The 23,080-nt window shown below is 50.8% G+C and overlaps 1 protein-coding gene across 1 annotated transcript in view; it reads left to right on the forward strand.

Moving 5' to 3' along the window:
- The first annotated feature begins 5,600 nt into the window (after positions 1-5,600).
- LOC122386277 (multiple epidermal growth factor-like domains protein 6) overlaps positions 5,601-23,080 on the forward strand; it is a 100,274-nt gene continuing 82,794 nt past the window's right edge. The window contains exons 1-2 of the mRNA XM_043375323.1: positions 5,601-5,841; positions 20,615-21,017. Coding sequence (XP_043231258.1) covers positions 20,896-21,017 — 122 coding nt within the window. The 5' untranslated portion in view covers positions 5,601-5,841; positions 20,615-20,895. The remainder of the gene's footprint in view (positions 5,842-20,614; positions 21,018-23,080) is intronic.

Here is a 23,080-nt window from a genome sequence, read left to right on the forward strand (position 1 = left end):
GATGTAAGTAGTAACGCAGCGTTCCGCGTCGCTATTTTTTAACTTTAAGAACTGGGGTATGAAATTCTAACAGCATGTGCGGAAAATATGTAAGCTTTCTTACAAATTTAGTCCACTGCTGCGGGCCTCTTGAATGGTAGGATTCACAAGGAGCTAAGCAGATCTTGTTGCGTTGGCCGGCCCCTGCCCTCCATCTTCCGATCGCGCAATTCTTGATATGACAGAATTTAGAGTCCGAAGTCGTACGCACCTAGCCGCGCACGGCCGGTCCCCTCACTGTCTTAATTAGCTCAGGCTACGGCCTGCCACCAACCGCAACCATACCTGTCAGGAGGCTCATAAACATCGAGTGCCCCTGGCGCTTCAAACCCGGACTGTTATGTTATCCGGGACGCGAGATCTCACCTCGCGGAGTCCAACGCTCTACCGACTGAGCTACGGGACCGGCTCAGTCGGTTCCGGAAGTTGAGGTTAACAAAGTTAAAATTGTCACGCCACCAGGTCAGTCCAACTGACCTCACCTCGAAAAAAAACTTAAAATGTTCGGCTCATAGCTACACCAACGGCACGATCGCATTGAAACGTTCAGCGATTGATATGAATAATGTTAGGAATTGGTCTGCAAAATATATTATTTCTTTAGTTTAGCACTTTCAGACACTTGGTATTCCTCAATTATCACTCATGGGGTCACTGGCGGGCTCCTGGGGGCCCACACCATTCTCTGGGAGCCCTAGGCGGGCTCCTTTGGGTCTTTCCAGTTGACTAGATAGGGCTTCACGCGTGACTCAACTTCTGAGTTATTAAACTGCAGCTACAATGGTCTCTGAGGAGTGAGGAGTCCCACCTGTCTATTTTTTGTAGAAATCATTTCATTGATTTTTGTCTTGCTTGATAGGCACTTTGAGAAAGCATGGCGTGTCATTTCGCGAACTAGCGACCGGCGGCCGGCCGCTCCGGCGCACCGGCTGCCATAGGGATTTCGCGCGGATTCGTCACATTACCGGCGATTGCGGCAGAACGGGACCGTTTATCAAAGATGTTCCCGAGTACAGGAAACTATGATCAATTTGGAACATATTGATGCCATTTTGGTGTGCGAGACTCTAAAACTGTGCCCGCAATCGTCGTGTACATTTTGCAAGTTATTCTCATTTTCCCATGTTAAATCGTCGGGAACGCCGCCGACGGAGCGACGGAATCTCGGTTATCATTGAATATCTCTGAAACTATTAGGTTTATCAAAAATGTTCCCTGGCTCCGCTTGGTGGATACATTGAAGACTACTGTCACCGAGTTTCGATTCATTCCGTTCAAAAATGTGCCCGCAATGTTCGATGATAAGTGCATGCAATGAATACCGGGCGAGCCCGTGGCATGTTGGCTGGATCTTATTTTAGCGAACTCGCCATTTTAAACCTATAAATCGTTAAAGTGGTCTTCTTGGCGGTTTATTGTACGCTTGCAATGATGATCGTGATATTTGTTTTGCTTTTTTACGTTTTTCTCAGGTATATTCTCACGCAGTTGTCCTGCCATCTGTCGGTGAGGAGGTGTACTAAACTCCGGTCGCTAGTTCGCGAAATGACACGCCATGGGTATCCTCAAATCGTCAACTCGATGAATCGATAAAAAATCACTAACATCTCAGGAGGCACACTGCTAAATGCTAATACCAATGCTGCATGCGTATGTACCTATAGGCAAGAGGCACGTCTTTTGTGGCATCATATTGGACCTTCCTCCTCCGCCCCCTCCCCCCCCCCACCGCTCAGCAACTGATTGCCGGGGATCGGGCCGGCCATGAGTGACCCATGACATGAGTCCCCCCACCCCCAAACCGAAAGTCTGGATGGATCCGCCCTGGTCCCCTAGCTAATCGCTAACTAGAATCGGCGCACACAGATGTCGCAGTAAGCAGTTTATAAGCGGTTTATTTGCATAGATGTCGCGACTATAGCGACACATGCAGTGCAAATGGTAGCAGACAGCAGTAGTTTCCCCTACGAAAGTGGTGGTTTTCTACCACAGATGCTCGTCGAGGTCGGAATTTCCAAATACGCGTGGCAGGCTCCTGGCTACCCCATATTAGTGGCAGGGGGGGGGGCTGTTTACGACCCCCCCTTGATATCTCGAGATCTAACGGGCCGATATTCAAAATTCAAACGGCATTCGATTTGGCTCAACGAGATCTACATTTCTAAAAAAATAAAATTAAAAAATGTCAATAGGGGGGTAGAGGGGGGTAAAAAAGTGCAAATTGCAGATACATTTTAGACTGTTTATCACGGCCAGGTTTCTGAACCAATCTTAACGCAACTTTTGCCGATCGATAGAGAATGAACCAGGAATTCACATGGATCCTAAAAATATGCATTTTCAAAAATCATAGGCGGATACAGATCATTGAGATTGGGGGTACACAAAAAGTATAGTAAATAAGGTTTTTGTTGGTACTGTTTCTAAAAAGGGTGGCAATGGTCTTGTTATGTTACAATTTTCTTATGAGAGAACGACTAAAATTGTATTGGTCATGCATAGGCGGTGTCAGGGCACCTATGTTGGGAGGTAAAAAATAACCCCCCTTTTTGGACGCCTGGATCCGCCTATTATAGCAAAAACGTGTCAAAAGAGGATGCACAATAACTTTGTATATGTTATCACATGATACCTTTCATTCACTGTTCGTAAAACTGGTGCAGCATCGTGATCTTCGCCCAAATGACTCGCTTCACGAATAGGACCCCCCAATTCCCAGTGCTCTGGAGCCGCCCCTGGTAAAGTTATGAACTTGAAATTTTCAGGGAATGTGCCCAATTTCGTTTTAGGAAAAGTCAGAAAATTTCAGCATCGTAGCTTTAGCGGTTTCGGAGATATTTCCGAAAAACCTGAGGGGTGGATAAAAACAACCCCCCCCCCTGCCACTAATAGGGTTAAGACATTCGCGAAAAAAAAACCTGAGGGAGAGGCGTGAGAACGCCCCCCTCCCCAGTGTACGGCGCGATGGTTACTGGTTTGCATAGTTAGTGGTGGTCACCGTTCACCGGTTGCCAGCCACCACAAGCTCACGGAACAAAATTATCGGCCACGAGTCATAGGTTATGGATCCACAGCCACCAGTCGGCGTTCAGTGGTCAGTGCAGTAACCGATCAGTGGTCGGTGAACACCGAGCATCGTTTTCTGGTCCCGGTCACTGGTCAGTGGTCACTGGTTGGTGGTCACTGATCAGTCGTCACCGGTCAGTGGTCAGTGGTCAGTAGTCAGTGGTCACTGGTCAGTGGTCAGCGGTCACCGGTCACCACCGTCCCGGTCACCGGCGCCGCACGGCTCCCCTCAACGGAGCAGCCCGCTCCCACCGGGCATCCGACGGCGCGCGACGGGTCACTGCGGGTGACGAGACCGAGACCACGGGCGCCCCGCGACGGGTCACTGCGGGTGACGAGACCGAGACCACGGGCGCCCCTCGACGGGTCACTGCGGGTGACGAGACCGGGACGATCGGCGCCCCGCCGCGACAGATAACGGCGAAATGGGCCGCCCGACCGTGATGGTTTTATTGGACTGAAATTATTATATTGTAGATTACGAAACGTAACGTTTGATAATGAATAATTGTGTTAAAATCATTCGGAAAGTGCCTAGGCGGCGGAACGGGGAGGACACCGGGGCACCGTGCCCCCTTTGATTTCGGCATTTTAACCCTCGCATGTGTGCGGCGTTTGCCAGCTTCTAATGTGTAGGGGGGGGGGTCGGTTGGACCCCCCCTTGCCGTTTGGCCCCTGATCGAGCTAGAGCTTCGCGGAAAAAAAAACGAGCGTGTTGCCCGTGACGAGAGGAAGCCGATGATACCCAATTTTAAGGTCCTAGGTCATTGGTTGACCTTCCAGGTCAGGTCAATGACCCAAAGTCGGGAAAATCGGGACCTGTTAGAAAGTCGTAAAGTGTGACTGCTAAGGGGTTTTTCGGGGTGCTGATCACGAATATCGTGTTAGTTTTGATCACAGATGATGTCTTTAAGCATTTAGACCAGGTCGGGTCAGGTCAGGTCAGGTCTACCTGTAGGCGTCGTGACGGGTATTCGTAGTACGTGTCAACCGCCTCTGACAGCTTCGTAACATGTTACGAAGTCACCAAAACTACTTCGTAAATGTTCAAATGGTTGCTAAATTCGAATTCAGCTAAAAAAAACTAACCTAGAAACATGTAAAACTCGAAAAAGTGAACCGAGGTCACCCGAGGTCACCAAAGGTCAATGACCTGACCTAACCTTCAGGTGACCTTGACACCCACCCTAATGCATGGGAGCAACATCAAATCACATGTTTGAACGTTTGAAACCACGAAAAGCTTGCAAACGCGCGGCTAATGCGAGCCGACATACGCGGAATCGCGATTCCGGCCAAACATGGTCTCGGAAAAGAGGTCGTCACAGGTCAAAGGTCATTGGGGTCAGGGTCATGAAATTTTCAGAGTAGGTGTAAAATTGATCAATGCGAGGGTACTGAAAGTTTCGTCGCGATCGGTCGCTTTTTACGCAAGTTATTCGCGAAAAACCATGGGGGGGTCCATCCGACCCCCCCCCCCTACACATGCGAGGGCTAACATTAGCCCTATGGGCGTTGCATGGACAGAATGGGATCAAAAGTCGGCAGTGCCCCCCCCCCCCCCCCTTAATCAATTGAAGGTGTTCCGCCGCTACTGTCGGAAAGGGAAACGTGATGCGGCGTTTTTAGTGATCCTGCGTATCAATTTACCCATGCACACTCGCAGACTGACGATGCTACATGCTCGCCTTAATGCTTCGACTTCACGTTTCATAAACATAGAAGTTATCACTCATTTAAAAGCTGGTTTTTATTTTCAAATGGCGATATTTTTCATATTTTTTTTTCTTCTTCTCTAAACTCGAATTTTAATAATGCGCACATTAAAGTAACTATACCTATCTTACTGAGTCGGGTTTAAATTTTGGTGGTGAGCTGAAGTTTATGCTATAGGTAACCAAACACAGTATCACATTCTATTCCTTTTACGTTAACTGTGCTAACGCTGAGATTAGGTAACGTTGCCTCTGCACAACATTGAAGAAGAAAAATTTAACCAATTTAAAAGCAGGAAGGTAACAACAAACAACACATACATATCATTGGCACGTAGCATTGTAGGTGCCGATAGAAATGCGTCATTAATTACAACCTGACGTTGCAATTTGCATTACAACCCAAAGGATAGAATAAAAACATCAACTAGGAGATCATGATATTCAACTGTTTTCATCGAGAGAAAATAGAAATAGTTAACTGCGGTAAAAATATCAGTTATAAAACGAGCACCTGAGATGCTGCTGGCCCGCCGTCCCGAAGTGTTATGACGATGGTGCTCATGTGTCGCATATGTCATGCAACAACCGCGATAGGTGATTCCCGCACTATTCGGACCAGTTCCGTTGACACACAGCTCCTATAACCCGTGCAGCCAGCGTGGTTCCAGTCGCGACAGCCTGTCGGGAGGCGTGCAACACCCCGCTATCGGCGGCCGGAACCCCTCTATGGCCGGTGTGCAGCCGGCGACAAATGACCGTCTGTCCCGGTACCGGCAGGCTCGCCGTTTGAGGTATGATGTACGCGGCTCGGGGCGCTATATACGGCCGGCGGACGGGGCGCCGGGCGCGCCGGAGGACGGTGGGGCTCCGCCGCCGCTGCCGCCGCCGGAGTTGGAGCCGGAGCCGCCGGACGGACGGACGTGTGACTGCCGCCGCCGTGAACGTCAGCACACGTGACAGGGACGAGACGACCGCTGCAGGGAACAGCGTCACTTGGACGAGACGACCCATCGAACAGGTGAGACTGAATGGTGCGAGTGGTGGACGGTTTGGGTCGTACTTGCAAAAGTTGTGTGTTGTTTTTTATCGATTGTATTGAGGTGCCTATTTCGTTCAAAAATTGTAAGCTTCTTATGGTGCCAGCACCGCTGTTTAATGGTGTAGACTGAAGTGCTAAATGATCCGTTGGTATTTTGCCCCGGAAGTTTCTCCGCTAGCTTTTCTTCTCAATTGTCTTTCGCACAGCGTTTGTATGGCATGAAAACATCGACCTAGTCCTACAAGGATTTCGTCTGCTTCTTTCGCCGCTCGCTAGGAAAACTCAATGGTGCCCTTGGGTTCAAGGTGTACCAGGTTATTGGATTCGTGTGTCACGCTTTGGTCATATTAATGAGGTGAGATCAGATATACAAGTGATGATTATTGACAGATCGAACGGTAGATGCTCTGGAGCTTTGGGAAGTCCTTTACACTTATCGCAAAGTTAGCGCGTGGGTTTTTGACGTATGCGATAGCAATGATTTTTGTTTGTCATGATGTTACATAGTTACATATACGGCATACGCACAGTAATGCGTGTGAATGCAAAAGTGAAGCGACAGCATGATCGCCCGATAGCTTCACCTGAGAGGGAAAGAAGTGACGTCAAATTCTGCGGTGCTCCGAACCAATTTAAAAAAAGGTACAAGAAGACACCATATAAATGTTGCTGACAAGCGTATAAAAAGAGCAAAGTGCTTCGTGACGGCACTATAAAAAGTATCGCGATTCTCTTGCTTAACATCCCATTAACCCTGAGTGAGCTCACGCTGACCATGGTGTAGCCGGACTGCAGTACAGAGCCGGCGAGTGCCTGCTCTGGTCCGAGGGCGTGGCTCTCACCCCACTGTTCAACTTCAGTCGTGAGTCGTGACGGTCGTACGGTGCCCGTGGGCGGCTGGAACCCACGCCGACACTCGGTGACACGACGGCCGGTCCCGTGACATGGTCTGTAAGAAAGGGGTCTCACGACAGATTGTGAGACAGGCACGACTGTGACAGCGCGGTAAAACATAAATACACCGGTGTAGTCTGACATTTCTTTGCAGAGTACATACATCTTTTGGGATGTAGGGCGTGGGCGGCCCAAAAGCCAACAATTCAACTGCATTACTTCAGTGTCCTTGCCTGTAACTGCGCCTGTGCCCGTGTCCGTATCAGTGCGGGCTCCGCTCCTCACCCATGCCTGCATGCTCGTGACCATGCCCATTGTCCATGCCCGTTTCAGTCTCATGGGCCTTTGTTATTGAAACTTCCTGTGCCTGTGCCAATGTCTGTGCCCGTGTCTTGCTGGTGTCAGTGTGTGTCTTTTTCGTGTTGGTGTCCGTCATCCGTGTCCGTCTCCGTGCCCGTGCCCGTGTCCGTGTCCGCCTCTGTGCTTGTGCCTGTACCCTCGGGAATCCGTCGCAGTGACGGCTTCCATTCACAGCTTACGGCAGGCCGGTGAGCGGAGTGAATTGCAGTCCGGTTTTTACTTATCTTCGTGCCACCGCCCGCCTTCAGACGTGTCCGTCACAACCGAAAGGGGGGGGGGGGGGTAGCAGTGCCGAGTTGTTGCCACAGGGCAACCCGCGTGGTTTCTGAACTGATCCCAGGCTCAGGTGCCTAAAGCTATTTTATATTGTGTCCAGCTTGCTCTTGTGGTGTAGTGGAGGTCGCATTGTGATTTTCACCTCACCTAAATAATTGGCGGCTATGCTGGATTATGCACTGTATTCATGTGCTTAGTGTGGGCCCCGACTCTGTCAATCCGTCCATTCAAATATGTTAGCCAAATTTATGAAGAAGAAAACAAATGCTCGATAGTTACTTCTCTCAATGGTATACCTATGTGATCGGCATCTGACAAGTTCCGACAGCCCGTTGCTGTCCTCGGCTGCACTGCGGGTGACGAAGGTTTTCACAGCGACACTGAAACCCCGCGCAGGCCAACTGCATAAACACACAGATTGGTACCATCACGTTTAATGGCCGTCTGTTGCGCTCTCTGGCTTTTATGCGGCTAATGTCGACGACCCGGCAAAGTGCGCGGTACTTGTCATCCTTCATAAACAGCCGCAGTGATGGAGGTCTTAGATTGCAACACACGCGTAAACAAAGGTGCCAAGTGAAGGTTACGTGCCTTCATTGACAACAGGTGGTGTTTCTGACACTTCAAAGTTTAATGTGCCGGGTGGCGACTTCCTAATGAATTGGGCAGTCTTTGGTAATTGACAAGCTGGAAACCGGTAACGTAGCTCCTACTGTCCACCCTTTGACGCGGCTTTTTATAGATTTGACTGCTTGTTAGCGGCCCACTAATGGTATTGTAAGTGGGCGTTATAACGGTTAGGAGCGGCGGCAACCCACAACTGATTGGAATTCAATGGGCGGATGTCTCGCTGTGAGGATCCCAGCGATGGAGCCCGCTGAGCACCGTAACACCACACCGATTCCGGTAGAACTGTTCAGAGACTGTTGTAGTGGAGGCATAACTATCCAGCGAGGTGTCGTCAACCGTCGAGCTCGTCAGTGACGCCGGTTTGAAATTAGGTGCCGCGTTGTCCCTGGCCTGGGCTCTTTGACATATCTGCTCCTCGAACTGACCTAATCCTGGTGATTAATATGCTCATCTGAACTGATCTGGTCATCCAATCTGACCTGTCCTTAGCTTACCTGCTTTCTAACCGGCATATTCTAAGCTGACCCGTTCTATGCGCTACGTGTATTAAAACATGTTAGGGACCGCCTTCCAGTGCAGCTATTCTTCCATCGTCTTTTTCGATCTCGTAAGTCATATTCCTGTAATCACTTCACAAAGCCACGTGCAGGCTACCTGAGGACAGGTATTTCGATGATGTAAGTAGTTTCATCAGCTCCCATGCACATTCCTGCCTGATTCCTGGTCAAGCCGTCCGGGAGCGTTTTTACTCACGCTAATGGCGATGTGCCTGACCACCGTGAAATGGCAGTCACGTCTGATAGACACCTGTCCATGCGGGATGCCTCGGCTAGCACCGGGTGGTAGACGGTGGACGGTGGACGGTAGATAGTGGACGGTAGATAGTAGACGGCGGACGGTGGTAGACGGTGGATGTTGGGACGGTGGACGGTATAGATGGTGGGACGGTGGACGGTGGACGGCGGACGGTGGAAGACGGAGGACGGTGGTAGACGGTGGACGGTAGATGGTGGAAGGTGGACGGTGGACGTGGTCGCTGAGCGGTGGACGGTGGATGTTTTAGTTGGTGGGCGGTGGCTATGGGCAAAAGGAAATGGACGCTGGTCGGTACATCGAACGACGAATCAGACTGCTGGGGAACAGTATAGGCATTAGGTAGCGGGCGGTTTGGCTTACGATTGACGGACAGTAGAGCTATCTCTGAGCCTGCCGTCGTACCCAAAACATGCATTTGGAAGTGACTATCCCAGTTAGTACCCGCTTCGATCGGGAAGTGGCCATCCCACCTGTGATCACAAGATCCACCACCACACCTCCCCACCTGGCACCGGCCTCCACCACACACCAGTCGACATCAAAGTGCGTGCGGTGTCCGATCGGCCGTCTGATGAGCGCTGACGTCCGCCGCAGCGGCCGCCAGATAAAACAGGCGGCCAATTAGTGGCGGATCCCGGCCTCCCGGAGCGACCATCCGTCACGGCCGCCACGTCACGGACGTCACGGACGTCACGGTCGGTGGTGCGGGCGATGGTGCAGAGACGCACACGTCGGCTCAGGCTGTTTGACCAGTAGGCGGTCTCAGTCGGTGGGCTTCGGACAAAGCGCACTGGATCTCAAATCTTGCGAGTGATCTCTGCTCAATAGAATGTTGCTGCTTCTGGAACTTAATTGGTAGGTGGGCTGGACCTATCTCATTTTGTCGGTGTTCTGTTGACAGTCGAAACCTCCAATTAACCGATTGAAGCATCCGTTGAATTCTATCAATGCTGCAAGCAATCATTGAATGTTGACGTAAGAACAGATCTTGGTCTTAGGGGCTCGTTATCCTGGTATCTTGGAACAGTGTGCAAACTAACCTTACAATGTTTCAATGATTCACGTGCTTGCAATTCAATGATGCACCGACTTAAATATTTAGCTCTTGGGATCGACTTATGTTATCGCTCGCAGTTTTCAGGGGTGGCCAATTAAACCCAGCTATCGCCGGCGGCTGAGCCTGTCGGCGTTTAATCTGATGATTGTTGGCCCGGTCAGCGTTTAATCTGTCCGGTGACGAAGGGCCGGGTCATGGGGCGTCTGGGACACGCCGCAGCACGTGCCGCGACTCATAGCCACCGGCCCCGGGTGCAGGGCCGACACGCTGCCGGTATGTCCCGAGACGGCCGACAGTAAACATTCAGCCCAGTGCAGCGGTGGCTGTTCGAGCTGATCGTCATGCTTCGCAGAGGTGGCATTGATTGGGTGGTGCTAGCCAGCAAAAAAAAAAAGAAAAAAAAGGAAGCCACGAGCATACCAGCCAGCCAATTTGAGTGCGCAATAACGCTGGATTTCATGAAATGTAAAAATATTTATCGGAATTGGAAATTAAGAAAGACTTAGCATGATCCAGTCTTATTTTACCTCCATGTGAAAACGGCGTAAGCTGGATATGTCGTAGACTGACTTCAAATTATTTTGATTGTAGATTGAATGGGAGATATTTGCGCCCGAGTTTTCAAGATCGTCATGAGTGAAACGGTTTCGGATAGGGTAGGTCACATCCATTACAGCGCCGCCCCGATTGGCCGGTCGTTACACCACTGTCTCGCGATGAAGACGCACGGCGCCGGTTACGAGCCGTAAACGACCTGACGTATGACGGAAATCTCTCCGCCGCGCCGGGCCAATTCCTGCCCGTGTCACGCTGAATTATGGCGCCAAATTGTTTTTTGCCGCCGGCCGCGATCCATTTTCATCGAGTGGTGTCGGCCGCCGTCGTCCCGCCCCGCTGCCGCTACAATGCCAGTGGCCACAAACACGCGTTACTGCCAGTGCTTCAGTGCCGGGGGTGCACACAGACACGGTGCCGGGACCTCAATCGGGCGCCTTCTTGCTGCAGAGTGAGTGGCTGCAGCCACTCCCCGCACACCGGCGGCCGCTGTCAAACCAGAACGAATCGACTCAGTCGTGGTCGGCGCGGCAGACGGAGACGTCCAAACACGGCAGTGGGCCACCGTTCCTCCTCCCCGGCACCCTTTGTGCAGCCAATGAGGCGCATTTCAGTGCAGTGGGTAGATCGATTGGTGCTTTACGAATTGAGTTGGCTCAGGCTGGCTGTATTGATGTAGCAATGTCACGAACAAACTGCATACCTATAATTGGATTACATGCATGTAAATGCATACGCATACGCATATGCCCTGTGCTTCCGGTGTGCGATTATGATCATACTTCTGTGTTAAGTGTGTTTGACATAAGCGCTGCATGAAGAAATCGATGATCTATTCACAGGTGAAATGGACAAACCATTGAAGTCACGAAAGGAAAAGTTATCACACAATAATTTTTCATGAGGTATCAATTGATTTATTTGGCGTCGGCTACATGAAAGTCAGTACCTACCTGTCTGACTTCATGTCAAATTCGGTCAGTTTAAAATCAGAGGCCTGTTTCACTAACAAATAAAGTGTGTAATTACAAAGAAAAAACTTGAGTTTAAAAGAAATAATTACCAACATTTGAAATTTGGATTTCACGAAACCTTCGGGCATGAATTTTGAGTTTAAAATTTACCAACTTTTTTACAAGAAAAAAGTTTGTAAGAAACATCGAAATCGCAAACTTTCTGTTTCACGAAGACCAAAAACTTGAAAGAAAACGTTGTACTTACAAACCCGAAATTCCAGTGGCCCTTACGTTTGGAATTTTATTACTTTTTGTGCAATGATGCAAAGCAATCAATTATTTAAAACAAATATGATAGGCTGAGTCATTATATGCTCTTTTTCACTTAGCACATTCCCTACGAACCAGCTACGAGCAATAAATAAATATCGTCATGTTTTGTCATTCGCGCGCCATAATTGCAATCAACAGTCTTCTGCTGTCAAATGTTTTACGTGTTATTTTCTTTCAATAATAAGATATTGTGAACTATCATTTATACCATTCAGAAACAGCATCATTATTTTTAATTTATTCCTGCAATTTCTGACATGAATACTAGACATAGTTTGATAAAGAGAAGCAATATCTGTAACATGTTATAGTTCTTGATTAAAAACAAATTTACTGTTTACAAGTTTATTTACCAACTCTTTTTATCGGAGGTGCCGCTGGTGATGAAGTTTAGTGAAATCCGATTTTACATAGTTTGCAAAAATACTTATGAATTGTAAAGTTCAAACACTTGCAATCGCAAGTTTTTAGTGAAACAGGCCTATGGTAAATGAAAATGCTGTTCCATGGTGTAATGAGCGTATACATTTATTGATCTGATTGACAAATGCGACTGCTTGAACTGTTACTTGTGCAATAAAAACAGTCGTAAGTCGTGTACTCGTGCAAGGCCCTATATAGAAGGTATTGTAACGCAGATGCGCTACATTTTTTTCATCTTTCATGCGGAATTGCAAGCTGTGTCACAAGCTGAAACATAGCCATCTGCAAGCGCCGCACAGACACGGTCAGCCGGCTAAATCGGCTGTGATACCCTGTCTCCGTCCCAGCCGGCGTCCACACAGACGGCGCAGTCGGCTCTGACAAACAGGGGTCCCCTATAGATGACCACCCCACTTCATGAGAACCCGGATCTGAAGTCAACAAATAGCATACCGAAACGCACCATCCTGCCGGTGTCGAGCCATTAATCAGTAGCCTATGGAAAACAAAACTCTGTCCCACGCTCGGCACCCCGCCAGAGAACAAGGAGAGGGGAGCGCAGACCGGCCCTGATTTGAACCAAAACAAGAAAGGGGAGCGGGGACCGACCCGGTTTGTACGAAAACAGGATGAAATGGAACTCGGTCACCAACGACAAAATATAGGACATCTGGCCGGAGCTGACTTCAAAATAAGGGGAGCGGAGGGCCAGCCCCGCCACCTGGCGCCCCAGACGCCGTGATCGCCGGCGGCGAATTCCACCCGACCGCTGCGTGAAAGGGTGTGACTGCCATGGCCGGGGGTGCCGAACTTCAGCAAATCACGAACGTTTGAAGGCGGAGCCAAACGCACTTTCTGAGAATGGAGGACGAAGATTGGACAAGGAGATGCTGCCCGGCCCTCTGAAGTATGACGTCATCAAAAGTATAAGTTGATGAAGCGGAACTGGAACGCTCTCTCTGGCTCTCTCTCGGACGACGGATTCCACGCCGCTCTTCGCTCTCGGCTCACATCTGACGCCGTGGACAGCCCACGAGACACCAGCGGCTGGCATCACGGCGCCGGCGGCGGCTCTGGCCGCCGGGCCGGGCGCTGGACGGACACGGCCATCATGTCAGCGACTCCATCTCAAGTAAGGTCACGCGGTGAACACGGGTGCGCACCTAGTCCCTAAATCCTTCAAGTACCCCCCCCCCCTCCTTCGTTACTGCTATGTGAGCCACATTATATTCCCCTTTTTTTAGGTGTCGTTGCGCAATAATTTAGGCCATTCAGTTTAGGTAGTTCAATTTATTCTTGGAACTTTCAGTCTAGGTAGCTTAAGTTCACAATTCGATTTCGGTCAGTTATGTAACTGTGCGCGTGGTGTGAGACGCGTGCCGACGTGGACCCTCGTCCGGCGCCCCGTGGTGATTAAGGCGGACGGAGGGGATTATGCTCCGTGGGGAGTCGGGAAAGGGACGGGCGACTGTGCACCGCACCGTGCGGCGTGTGAAACTCAGTTGCTGGACGGCCGGGTCCCAGAACGTTTTCTTTAAAATTTGGCAGGTACAGGGTTTGAAAGTATTGTGTCAGCAAGAATGTAAATAAATGTGACTTGTAAATATTGTAATACGAGTGTAAGGAGTGGTGAAAGAAAAGGACCGGAGAGTAAAATGTCACAGACCTTATGCCATCTACACAGCCGGAGAGGGAGTCGTTGCGGGAGAGGAAGTGGTTTCGAGGTATACAATTCGCCATAGTATTTGGTAACAGAACAGTTCTTCCTGTCTGCCTGGTTCTCAAGGGACATCCAAATCCGATAGGGCCCAGGTAGTTTATCGAGCCCGTGGGGCCCGATACCACCAAATGGGGGGTGGAATCCGTCGTCACAGCCGTCAGTGATCGGCTCAGTTGGGGTCAGTCAAGGGGTGGGCCCAATTTTCCTAATCTCGGAGGCCACGACAGTGGCCAGGCTGGCCTCAAACATCTGAACCGATTCCACCCCTTATTGTCGTCTGGTCAGTGCTGGCCGGTCATTCTGCCTAACAGCGCCCGCACAGGAGCTGATCATCCTCCTGCCTAACAGCGCCCGCACAGGAGCTGTTCATTCTCCTGCCTAACAGCGCCCGCACAGGCGCTGTTCATTCTCCTGCCTAACAGCGCCCGCACAGGAGCTGATCATCCTCCTGCCTAACAGCGCCCGCACAGGAGCTGTTCATTCTCCTGCCTAACAGCGCCCGCAGGAGCTGTTCATTCTCCTGCCTAACAGCGCCCGCACAGGGGCTGTTCATTCTCCTGCCTAACAGCGCCCGCACAGGAGCTGTTCATTCTCCTGCCTAACAGCGCCCGCACAGGAGCTGATCATCCTCCTGCCTAACAGCGCCCGCACAGGAGCTGTTCATTCTCCTGCCTAACAGCGCCCGCACAGGAGCTGTTCATTCTCCTGCCTAACAGCGCCCGCACAGGAGCTGTTCATTCTCCTGCCTAACAGCGCCCGCACAGGAGCTGTTCATTCTCCTGCCTAACAGCGCCCGCACAGGAGCTGTTCATCCTCCTGCCTAACAGCGCCCGCACAGGAGCTGTTCATCCTCCTGCCTAACAGCGCCCGCACAGGAGCTGCTTATCCTCGTCAGGTCAGCACTGGCCGGGTCATACGTTCCCATTTTCCAACCCAGAACGGCCTCAACTAAGGGATTTCCGCTCAGCCTGGTCCGCACTGGTCGGTGGCTCAACTCTGAAAAAAGGGGTGACGGTGGAGGACGAGAACGAGAATGATGAGTTGTTAGTTCCAGCTAGAGTCTCAGTAAATCATCCCCACAAGTCAGCCCACACCTAAGATGAATAAGGAACTCAGGGGGGATAGATGATGCACGTCACGCCCCTGTGCGTGGAAAGTCCACCGACGCGGCTACGGGTTAGGAGGGAGATGAGAAGCGAGTGAAATGGAAGAAGACTGTACACGTAGAGGAACCGGATTTACTGAATGAAGTTCAGTTCGAATAGACCCCACTTAAATAGTAGGCCTCGCTTGGGTAAGCCCTGGATACGTGCAATAAGTCGCGAAGTGAAGAGAAAGGGTGAGAGCGAGTTGAGGATCGATTATTGAGGATGAGTGCATAGCCGACGAAGGCTAATCCGTTCGGTTACCGGTGCGGGCCCCATAAAGCCGTGGCTATACGGAGACGATGCAGGCAGCCCGGAGGAACCTAGTGACCCCGCCCGGTTTTAAAAGATAGGTTAGGTCCGCTATCGGTCCATTGAGTGATCAGCGCAGGATGACATTCGATAAGCGACGTAGGTAGTTTCGGAGATGGTTAGGACCCCAGGCGTCCCAGCGAGGAGACGTATGCCGCCGGTTAAGTAATGTCCCGCGAAGAAACGTGTGATGCTGCAGGACGGGGGTGAACATTAAATACCAAAGCATGCGAGTCGGGTGATCGCGGTAAGTCGGTACTGGCCACCCCGCTGTCAGTCGATTTACTCCGGCCGTGCAGCGGTCATTTCGGTTAGGTCTGTGACGACAGCTTAACTACCAGCAACGGATAGATAGGGCTTCGGGCACCTATAACGCTGGTAGTCGTGGATTGTGTGAAGCCAACGGAGGCTAACCCGTTCGGTCGCCGGTGCTGTTTCAAAAGCCGTGGCTATACGGAGACGATGCAGGCAGCCCGGACGGACCTAGTTACCCAGCCCGGTTTCAAAGTTTAGATAAGCCCACCGCGGGCCGTGGTACGCTTAGTTTTCGTTTTCTTATAGGCAATTTGGCATAACTGGTAGTCATGGATTCGTGTAAAGCCGACGAACGACTAATCCCTTTCGGTCGCCGGGGGCTGGCCCGAAAACCGCGGCTATACGGAGACGACGCAGGCAGCCCGGACGGACCTTAGTTACCCAGCCCCGGTCTCAAAAAATAAGTCCCCCGCGGAAACCGGACTACACAGTGTCCTGCGAGCCGTAGTCTCGGAACCGCTGGCCGAAGGACATTTATGTTTTTTTTTTGTGTAGGTAGTTCGACATGGTGATGGGATGGACCGCAATAAGTCACGTAACGCGAGGGTCGAGTGCCGAAATCTGTGGTGGGTCGTATCTCTAATTGTGTAGCGTGAGCATTATGAAGCGTTTGTCTGATGTAGGTACGGAACATTGTGGTTATGAAGGGATAACGGTTAAATGAAATTCAAGGCCAATGACTCGATAACGACTTTGCGTGCGCCCTAGCACCACCGGGGGAAGTTAGGAAAAAGAGGGAGGGATCGGAGACGGCTAACTCTGATTATTTTGAGGTATGACTGGACGTATGACAGGAGTGAGAGGGGATGGACAAGTGAAAGTGTGATTGTCGTGTATATCCGGTGGGAGATAGCCCTCAGCTAGGACGGGTGCCGTTGTTAGGAGTTGGAATCTGTTAAGTAGAGTTAATTTCTTAATTCAATGTGATCAGGGACAAATTGACAATTGGTTATCACTTATCACTCATCCCATCCCTCAACCCTAGCCTATGTGTTTCCGATGATTGATCGCCCCGGAAAGATAGAGTCAGAGTCGGAACGGGTTCGCGAGGGGCTGGTTACAGAGAAGGGCTTCTAGGAGCGCACCGACGGAGCTCTCATCTCTCTCTCTCTCACTACCGAAAGACACTGCCCGGTTCGCCCCGCAACGCCGCGAAACCCCGCTACAGTATGCTCATTAGGCCGAAGCAGCGATTTCCGTGACGTCACTGGTACGAAGGGTCGGACGGCTGTAATGCAATCCTATGGAAAATGACCAAACTTTAGGGCTCTCCCACATAGCTGCCAACCTCGACACTAAGGTAAAAGTTATATCACATAAAAGCTCAAATCAAGACGAACAAGAAACCTATCTGACGTTTTTACGTATTACTAACGGCTTAGACTCTATTCAAGTATATTCAGAGCTCTGCATTACCTTACTTTTTTTGCCGTCAATGCACGGACGTATAAATAAACTGGACCCGCAACCACCTCCATTCAGGTGAAGCCGACAAGGCGCCATTTTACGTTGCCAAAAAACCGTGCTCTGGAAGGTCATCGAGCCAATACAATTAGAATTGCGTCCAAACGGATGATCGGATCGAGATGCTGGTGGGACCGTTCGACGGGTAATTCCTTGAGGCAGGTGATGATGGATGTCACATGTCACCCGGTGTCACATGGCGCGTGCCACGTGCCGACAAACTTACAAAGGGCAAAAACCTTTAAGCGACGCTTCAAATCAAACGAAGGGCGGCACAGGTGCCAAACTCACAGGTCACATGTCCCAGTGTTCGACCACTAACATATGGTATGCTCGGCATCAGGGGGTGCGGAATGCACGCGCTAGTGGCGAAAAACATGTTTTGAGGAGGCATCCTCCGATTCCGGAAAACCTTGACCTAGGCACACCAAATTTGGCACACTGACACTACTGGACACGCGCTTTAAGGTGGTGTACAAATAGGCGTGCTGGGGTACACGGTGCACGTGCTGTGCACGTGCAAACCTTTTGATGTTGCACTCTGTGTCACATATGCGGGTAGGGCGGGTAGCGCTAGCAAGCTCAAAGTGCCAAATTTACACAGGCCACCCAGAATGCATTCCAGCATAGTTATTGAGCATATCCATCTCCTGGTGGCCCCCAAAGGTGCGCTCTGCACGTGCAAAAAAATCATTCGCGCCGGGCGGTGGGGATGCTTGGACACCATATGTGGATTTATGTAAATATCTCCAAAACGGCGTTGTGTAGCGCCGCCGTTTTTGGCACACCTTTTCATACATCTTTTTCACACATGCTGCGTAACTTTCAGACTTAGGTCACTCAAGGTTAGGTCATCAGGTTACGTCCAAGTGACCTCACCTTAGGAAAAGTTATAGTGCCTGTCATAGCTACACAGACTGAACAATCGGTTTCAAACGTGCAGCGATTGATAAGAGCAACAGTATATACGTAGAGTACCTCTACCTCGGAATTTCAATCAGTGGCGGCGGAACACCTTCAATTAAAGGTGGGCACTGCCGACTTTTGGTCCCATTCTTTCCATGCATATGGGCGTTGCATGGAAAGGGCTATGTTAAAATGCCAAAATCAAAGGGGGGCACGGTGCCCCGGTGCCCCCTCGTTCCGCCGCCTATGATTTCAATATCACTTGCTTGCTCAATGCTCATTGCTCAGCTCGTATTGTAAGAGCACTGCGGCACAGCATAGATGCAGGCGCTTTGCTACTGCCATCTATGGATGAAAGATGAAGATAATGGTTATTGCGGTACAGTATAACTGGAGGCGCAAACAACGTAGATAACAAAGATGCCTATGCTGCGCTGGCCGGCGATTGAGGCGTAAATTTGCGTTGCTGGGTAGCAAAAAGTTCAGGAGCCCGAATTTGACAAAATAAATGATTTGTCGTGCTGCAGGTCTGATGTCACAAAATCAACAGAACCCTAGGTCAGTGATATTGAAATTTCGAGGTAGAGGTAGGTACTCTACGTATATACTGTTGATCTTATCAATTGCTGCACGTTTTAAGCCGATTGTATAGTCTGTGTAGCTATGACGGGCATTATAATTTTTCCTAAGGTAAGGCCACTTGGACGTAATCTGGTGACCTAACCTTGAGTGACCTGTCTGAAAGTTACGCAGCATGTGTGAAAAAGATGTATGAAAAGGTGTGCCGAAAACGGCGGCGCTACACAACGCCGTTTTCGAGATATTTACATAAATCCACATAGGGTGTCCGATCATCCCCACTGCCCGGCGCGGATAATTTTTTGCACGTGCAGAGCGCACCTTTGGGGGCCACCAGGAGATGGATATGCTCAGTAACTATGCTGGAATACATTCTGGGTGGCCTGTGTAAATTTGGCACTTTGAGCTTGCCAGCGCTACCCGCCCTACCCGCATATGTGACACCTGGAGTGCAACATCAAAAGGTTTGCACGTGCACAGCACGTGCACCGTGTACCCCAGCACGCCTATTTGTACAGCACCTTAAAGCGCGTGTCCAGTAGTGTCAGTGTGCCAAATTTGGTGTGCCTAGGTCAAGGTTTTCCGGAATCGGAGGATGCCTCCTCAAAACATGTTTTTCGCCACTAGCGCGTGCATTCCGCACCCCCTGATGCCGAGCATACCATATGTTAGTGGTCGAACACTGGGACATGTGACCTGTGAGTTTGGCACCTGTGCCGCCCTTCGTTTGATTTGAAGCGTCGCTTAAAGGTTTTTGCCCTTTGTAAGTTTGTCGGCACGTGGCACGCGCCATGTGACACCGGGTGACATGTGACATCCATCATCACCTGCCTCAAGGAATTACCCGTCGAACGGTCCCACCAGCATCTCGATCCGATCATCCGTTTGGACGCAATTCTAATTGTATTGGCTCGATGACCTTCCAGAGCACGGTTTTTTGGCAACGTAAAATGGCGCCTTGTCGGCTTCACTATCTTCCATAGGAGGTCCATTGGGATTGTCAGTCCAGTTTATTTATACGTCCGTGCGTCAATGCCACTACAAATGTCTAGTCGGCGCACGTGCGCTTGTCGAGCGGAGACCACCAGTCGGGCGATTCAGAGCTGCCGCCCAATCAGTACGCCGCAATGCTGTGACGTCATTGGTCGCACACGACACGTTACGGAGATAGGGATGAGACAGCCCTGGTACTCGTGCAAAAGGCCCAGTCAATGCGCAATTACAGGCTGCAGCGAAAAGGCGTCACTGGTTTCAGATAAACAATTCAGGGTATTCCTCGTCCCTGACACCATAGAAAATCCCAGGCTAAACGTGGCCATTACCGTCATACGAATGTCGGTGATGTGTAGCTGTTGCTTTCGTTAGCGGTTAGAGTTACCCAGCTGTCATCAACCTTGTAAGGCAGCTGGGCTGAATCACCGCCGGCTCCACGAATCGCCACAATTTTTGCTGCTTGTCAACTGAACGCATGGCTTAACAGATGGGCGTACGATATGTATGTCCGGGTATCATGAACGCTCATACGTTTTAGCCTGATCGGAAACGGAAAATGATGCGATCAGTAGCGAAGCGTCTGCGACTTTTATTCCCGAATCGTAACCATCGCCCCCCTATGCTGCGGCAGCCCCGAATCCCTGATTCCCGTTCACCATTTCCGTCAGCGATATGCTGCTATGCATGCTGGATGCCGGCTTGTCGGATGTGCAATGGCTTCGCTGACATTTGGTATTTACCTAGTTACAAGCCAGTAATTGTTTGGTTTTGGGATGATTATTCATTGCAAGCACTTTACCCTCAACCCCTGCACATCGATTCCTGTCAGTCTGCTCGTCTCGATCCATGGCCTCGCCAGTGCTCGCTGCTCATTTGACATGTTTCTGTTTATTTACCTATATGAATGTTCGTTTATTGATTAGCTATTTTATCCACCAGCCACCCCCGCGGCGTCCCGTGCAGCGTTTCATTTCCGGGTGTGCGGTCACTGAGGCCCTCTTCTCCATCCATCGGACAGGTCCGGAAGTAGCCCCGCATGGGCCCCGGTTGCACCACCGGAGCGGCTGCAACCTCTGCTGGCGGAAGTGCGCGGCGCGGCGCGGCGCGCGGGCGGCGCGGGTGATTTCTGCCGGCGCGGGGGGCGGCGCGCCGCTGCCGATGCCGCTGGCGCAGTCGGTCACCGGAGCGGTGTCAGTGAACGGGTTCAGTCTGTCGGCGGTGATCGGGCGGTGAACCAACCGAGTGGTGCAGTGACCGGGTGGTGCTGTGGTGCGCTGGTGCCGGTGTTGTGCCGCGGTGATGGCGCCGAGAGTGGTGCGGACTGCTGCCGTGCTGGTGCTGACCTGCTGGGTGGCGGCGGTGGCAGAGGAGCCGCCCGACGACCCGCCGCAGGTCGCCCAGCTGGAGCTCAGGAAGGGAATGTGAGTACAGTCTGCACGATTTAGCCTTCTCCAGTTTCTTCTCCTCGTTCTTTTTCTGTGCCTGCTTCCATCTTCATCTCTTTATCATTTTTGTTGGCTTTGCTTATTTATCCTTGTTTTCTTGCTCCTTCCTCTCTCTCTCTCTCTCTCTCTCTCTCTCTCTCTCTCTCTCTCTCTCTCTCTCTCTCTCTCTCTCTCTCTCTCCCTCTCTCTCTCTCCCTCTCTCTCTCTCCCTCTCTCTCTCTCTCCCTCTCTCTCTTTCTCTCTCTCTCTCTTCTTTCCTTCTTTATTCATCTTCCTGTTCTTACTGATCACGATTTGAAATTATTCAATCGTTCTTGCTGTTCCAATTCTGCCCGGCTTCTTTCCCTATCGATCTTATTTTGATCCGACCTGTCTTCTCTAGGCCAAACAGGCACGCACTTTTTGCATATCTTCGTGACAGTGAGGGTGCCATCGGTGTTTTCTTGACCTCGATCAGTGTCTCTCGTGACGGGCGGAGCGGCCGCCCAGCGCGGGCCCATGCGACCCGCCCGGTCCTTGGCTCCCACGCGGGGGACATGGCTGTCAGAGGGGCTGATCCCGTGCTGATTCCGCTTAGCAGTCGGCGACGGAGGGGAGGGTCGTAAAAGCTATCCACAGCTCTGTAGGTGTACTATACGGATTAAATCAGCTGTCAGAACACCTGTAGTAACGATACAGACACCGTCACCCGTCTGTCTACACAGTTCGTCAAAAAGACGGCAAAAAATATCGGTGTGTTGGACGGGCTAATGTCAGTTGCCCGTTCTGTCCCACTGGCAGGCTTCCTCACAACCAATACTCAGTCATTTATAGTTCGCTAACAGCGCCTGTTTGGACACGGTCCATCACGCGGCCACAGTCACAGTCGGCCCAGTCTGTACACCCTTACTCACCCACACAAACACAAACGCACGCACTCGGCCACACATACCCTCGCGCTCCGCCCTCGGCCGTCCACCCTCACTACACGCCGCCCATTGTGTGCTGGGCACACGTCTACCGCCAACAGCCGTGCACCCGCCGGCCGTGTGCACAGTGGGCGAGCGGCACGTGCGAACACTGGGGTGACCAAGCGGCACGCGCTCCCCTGTGTCACGGCTGCGGTGAGCTGCTAATTGTTTACGATACCTGTGTTATGTTGTGCGTGAGCGTGGCGAACGCTGCTAAGGTGCCGAGTCGCCCGGCACACACGTAAAACGCCAGGTGTGGTCCATAAGTTGATGTAACTGAGCCTTATTGTCAGGTATGTTGATGTCTATTGTGAAATTGTATTGGTTTGCCAAACAATGCATCTGTGTTGCATTGAAAATGATGCAACCAAACCTGGTTCAATGAGGGTCATTCTCGTCGTATCTTTGCCGTCAACAAAGGTACCTACTGCCATGTTTACAAACATAAAACATGGGTAGATATCATCGTTAAACATGCTAGCCGTATTGAAATATCATATCGAGACCCACCTAAGGTGAATCAATTTATCAACCTACGAGGGGGTATCGAAAAGTTCTGATCATCACCATGAATTAGATGTGATAGAAATTTGATTTCTTTACATAATGTTCATTACTCCTTTACAAGTCACCAGACACGACCGCAAACTTATTGCATGGTTTCTTCAGCTGCCTCAGGCGGTCATTGTAGGACCTTCGCACTGTCACGTAAATCACTGCTCCACCTCATCAATGACGTCCTTTCTGTCCTTAAAACACTGACCATAGTGTGGATTCTTCATCTCCTGTAACAATCAAGAGTCAATTAATACCTGGTCAGGTGCATTTGTTAGATGCGGTAGGATTTAATGTCCACATCATGTTGTTTCTTCAATCGCAGCTCAGGACGAATGGGCGGGGGCGCTGTCGGTGCGGATAAAACATCCTTCTTTGTTTTTTTTTTTTTGCGGCGATTCTGCTTGAGGCCATCTCGCAACTTCTTCAAAAGTGTGCACTAGTGCTTGCTTATCATTATCCGACCATCATCAAGACAGTCGGTAATGACTATCCTACGCCAGATCCAGAACACTGATAGCATTGACCTTCCAT

The sequence above is a fragment of the Amphibalanus amphitrite genome, unplaced genomic scaffold, assembly GCF_019059575.1.
Source record: "Amphibalanus amphitrite isolate SeventyFive unplaced genomic scaffold, NRLGWU_Aamphi_draft 000245F_arrow, whole genome shotgun sequence".
NCBI lineage: Eukaryota > Metazoa > Arthropoda > Thecostraca > Balanomorpha > Balanidae > Amphibalanus > Amphibalanus amphitrite.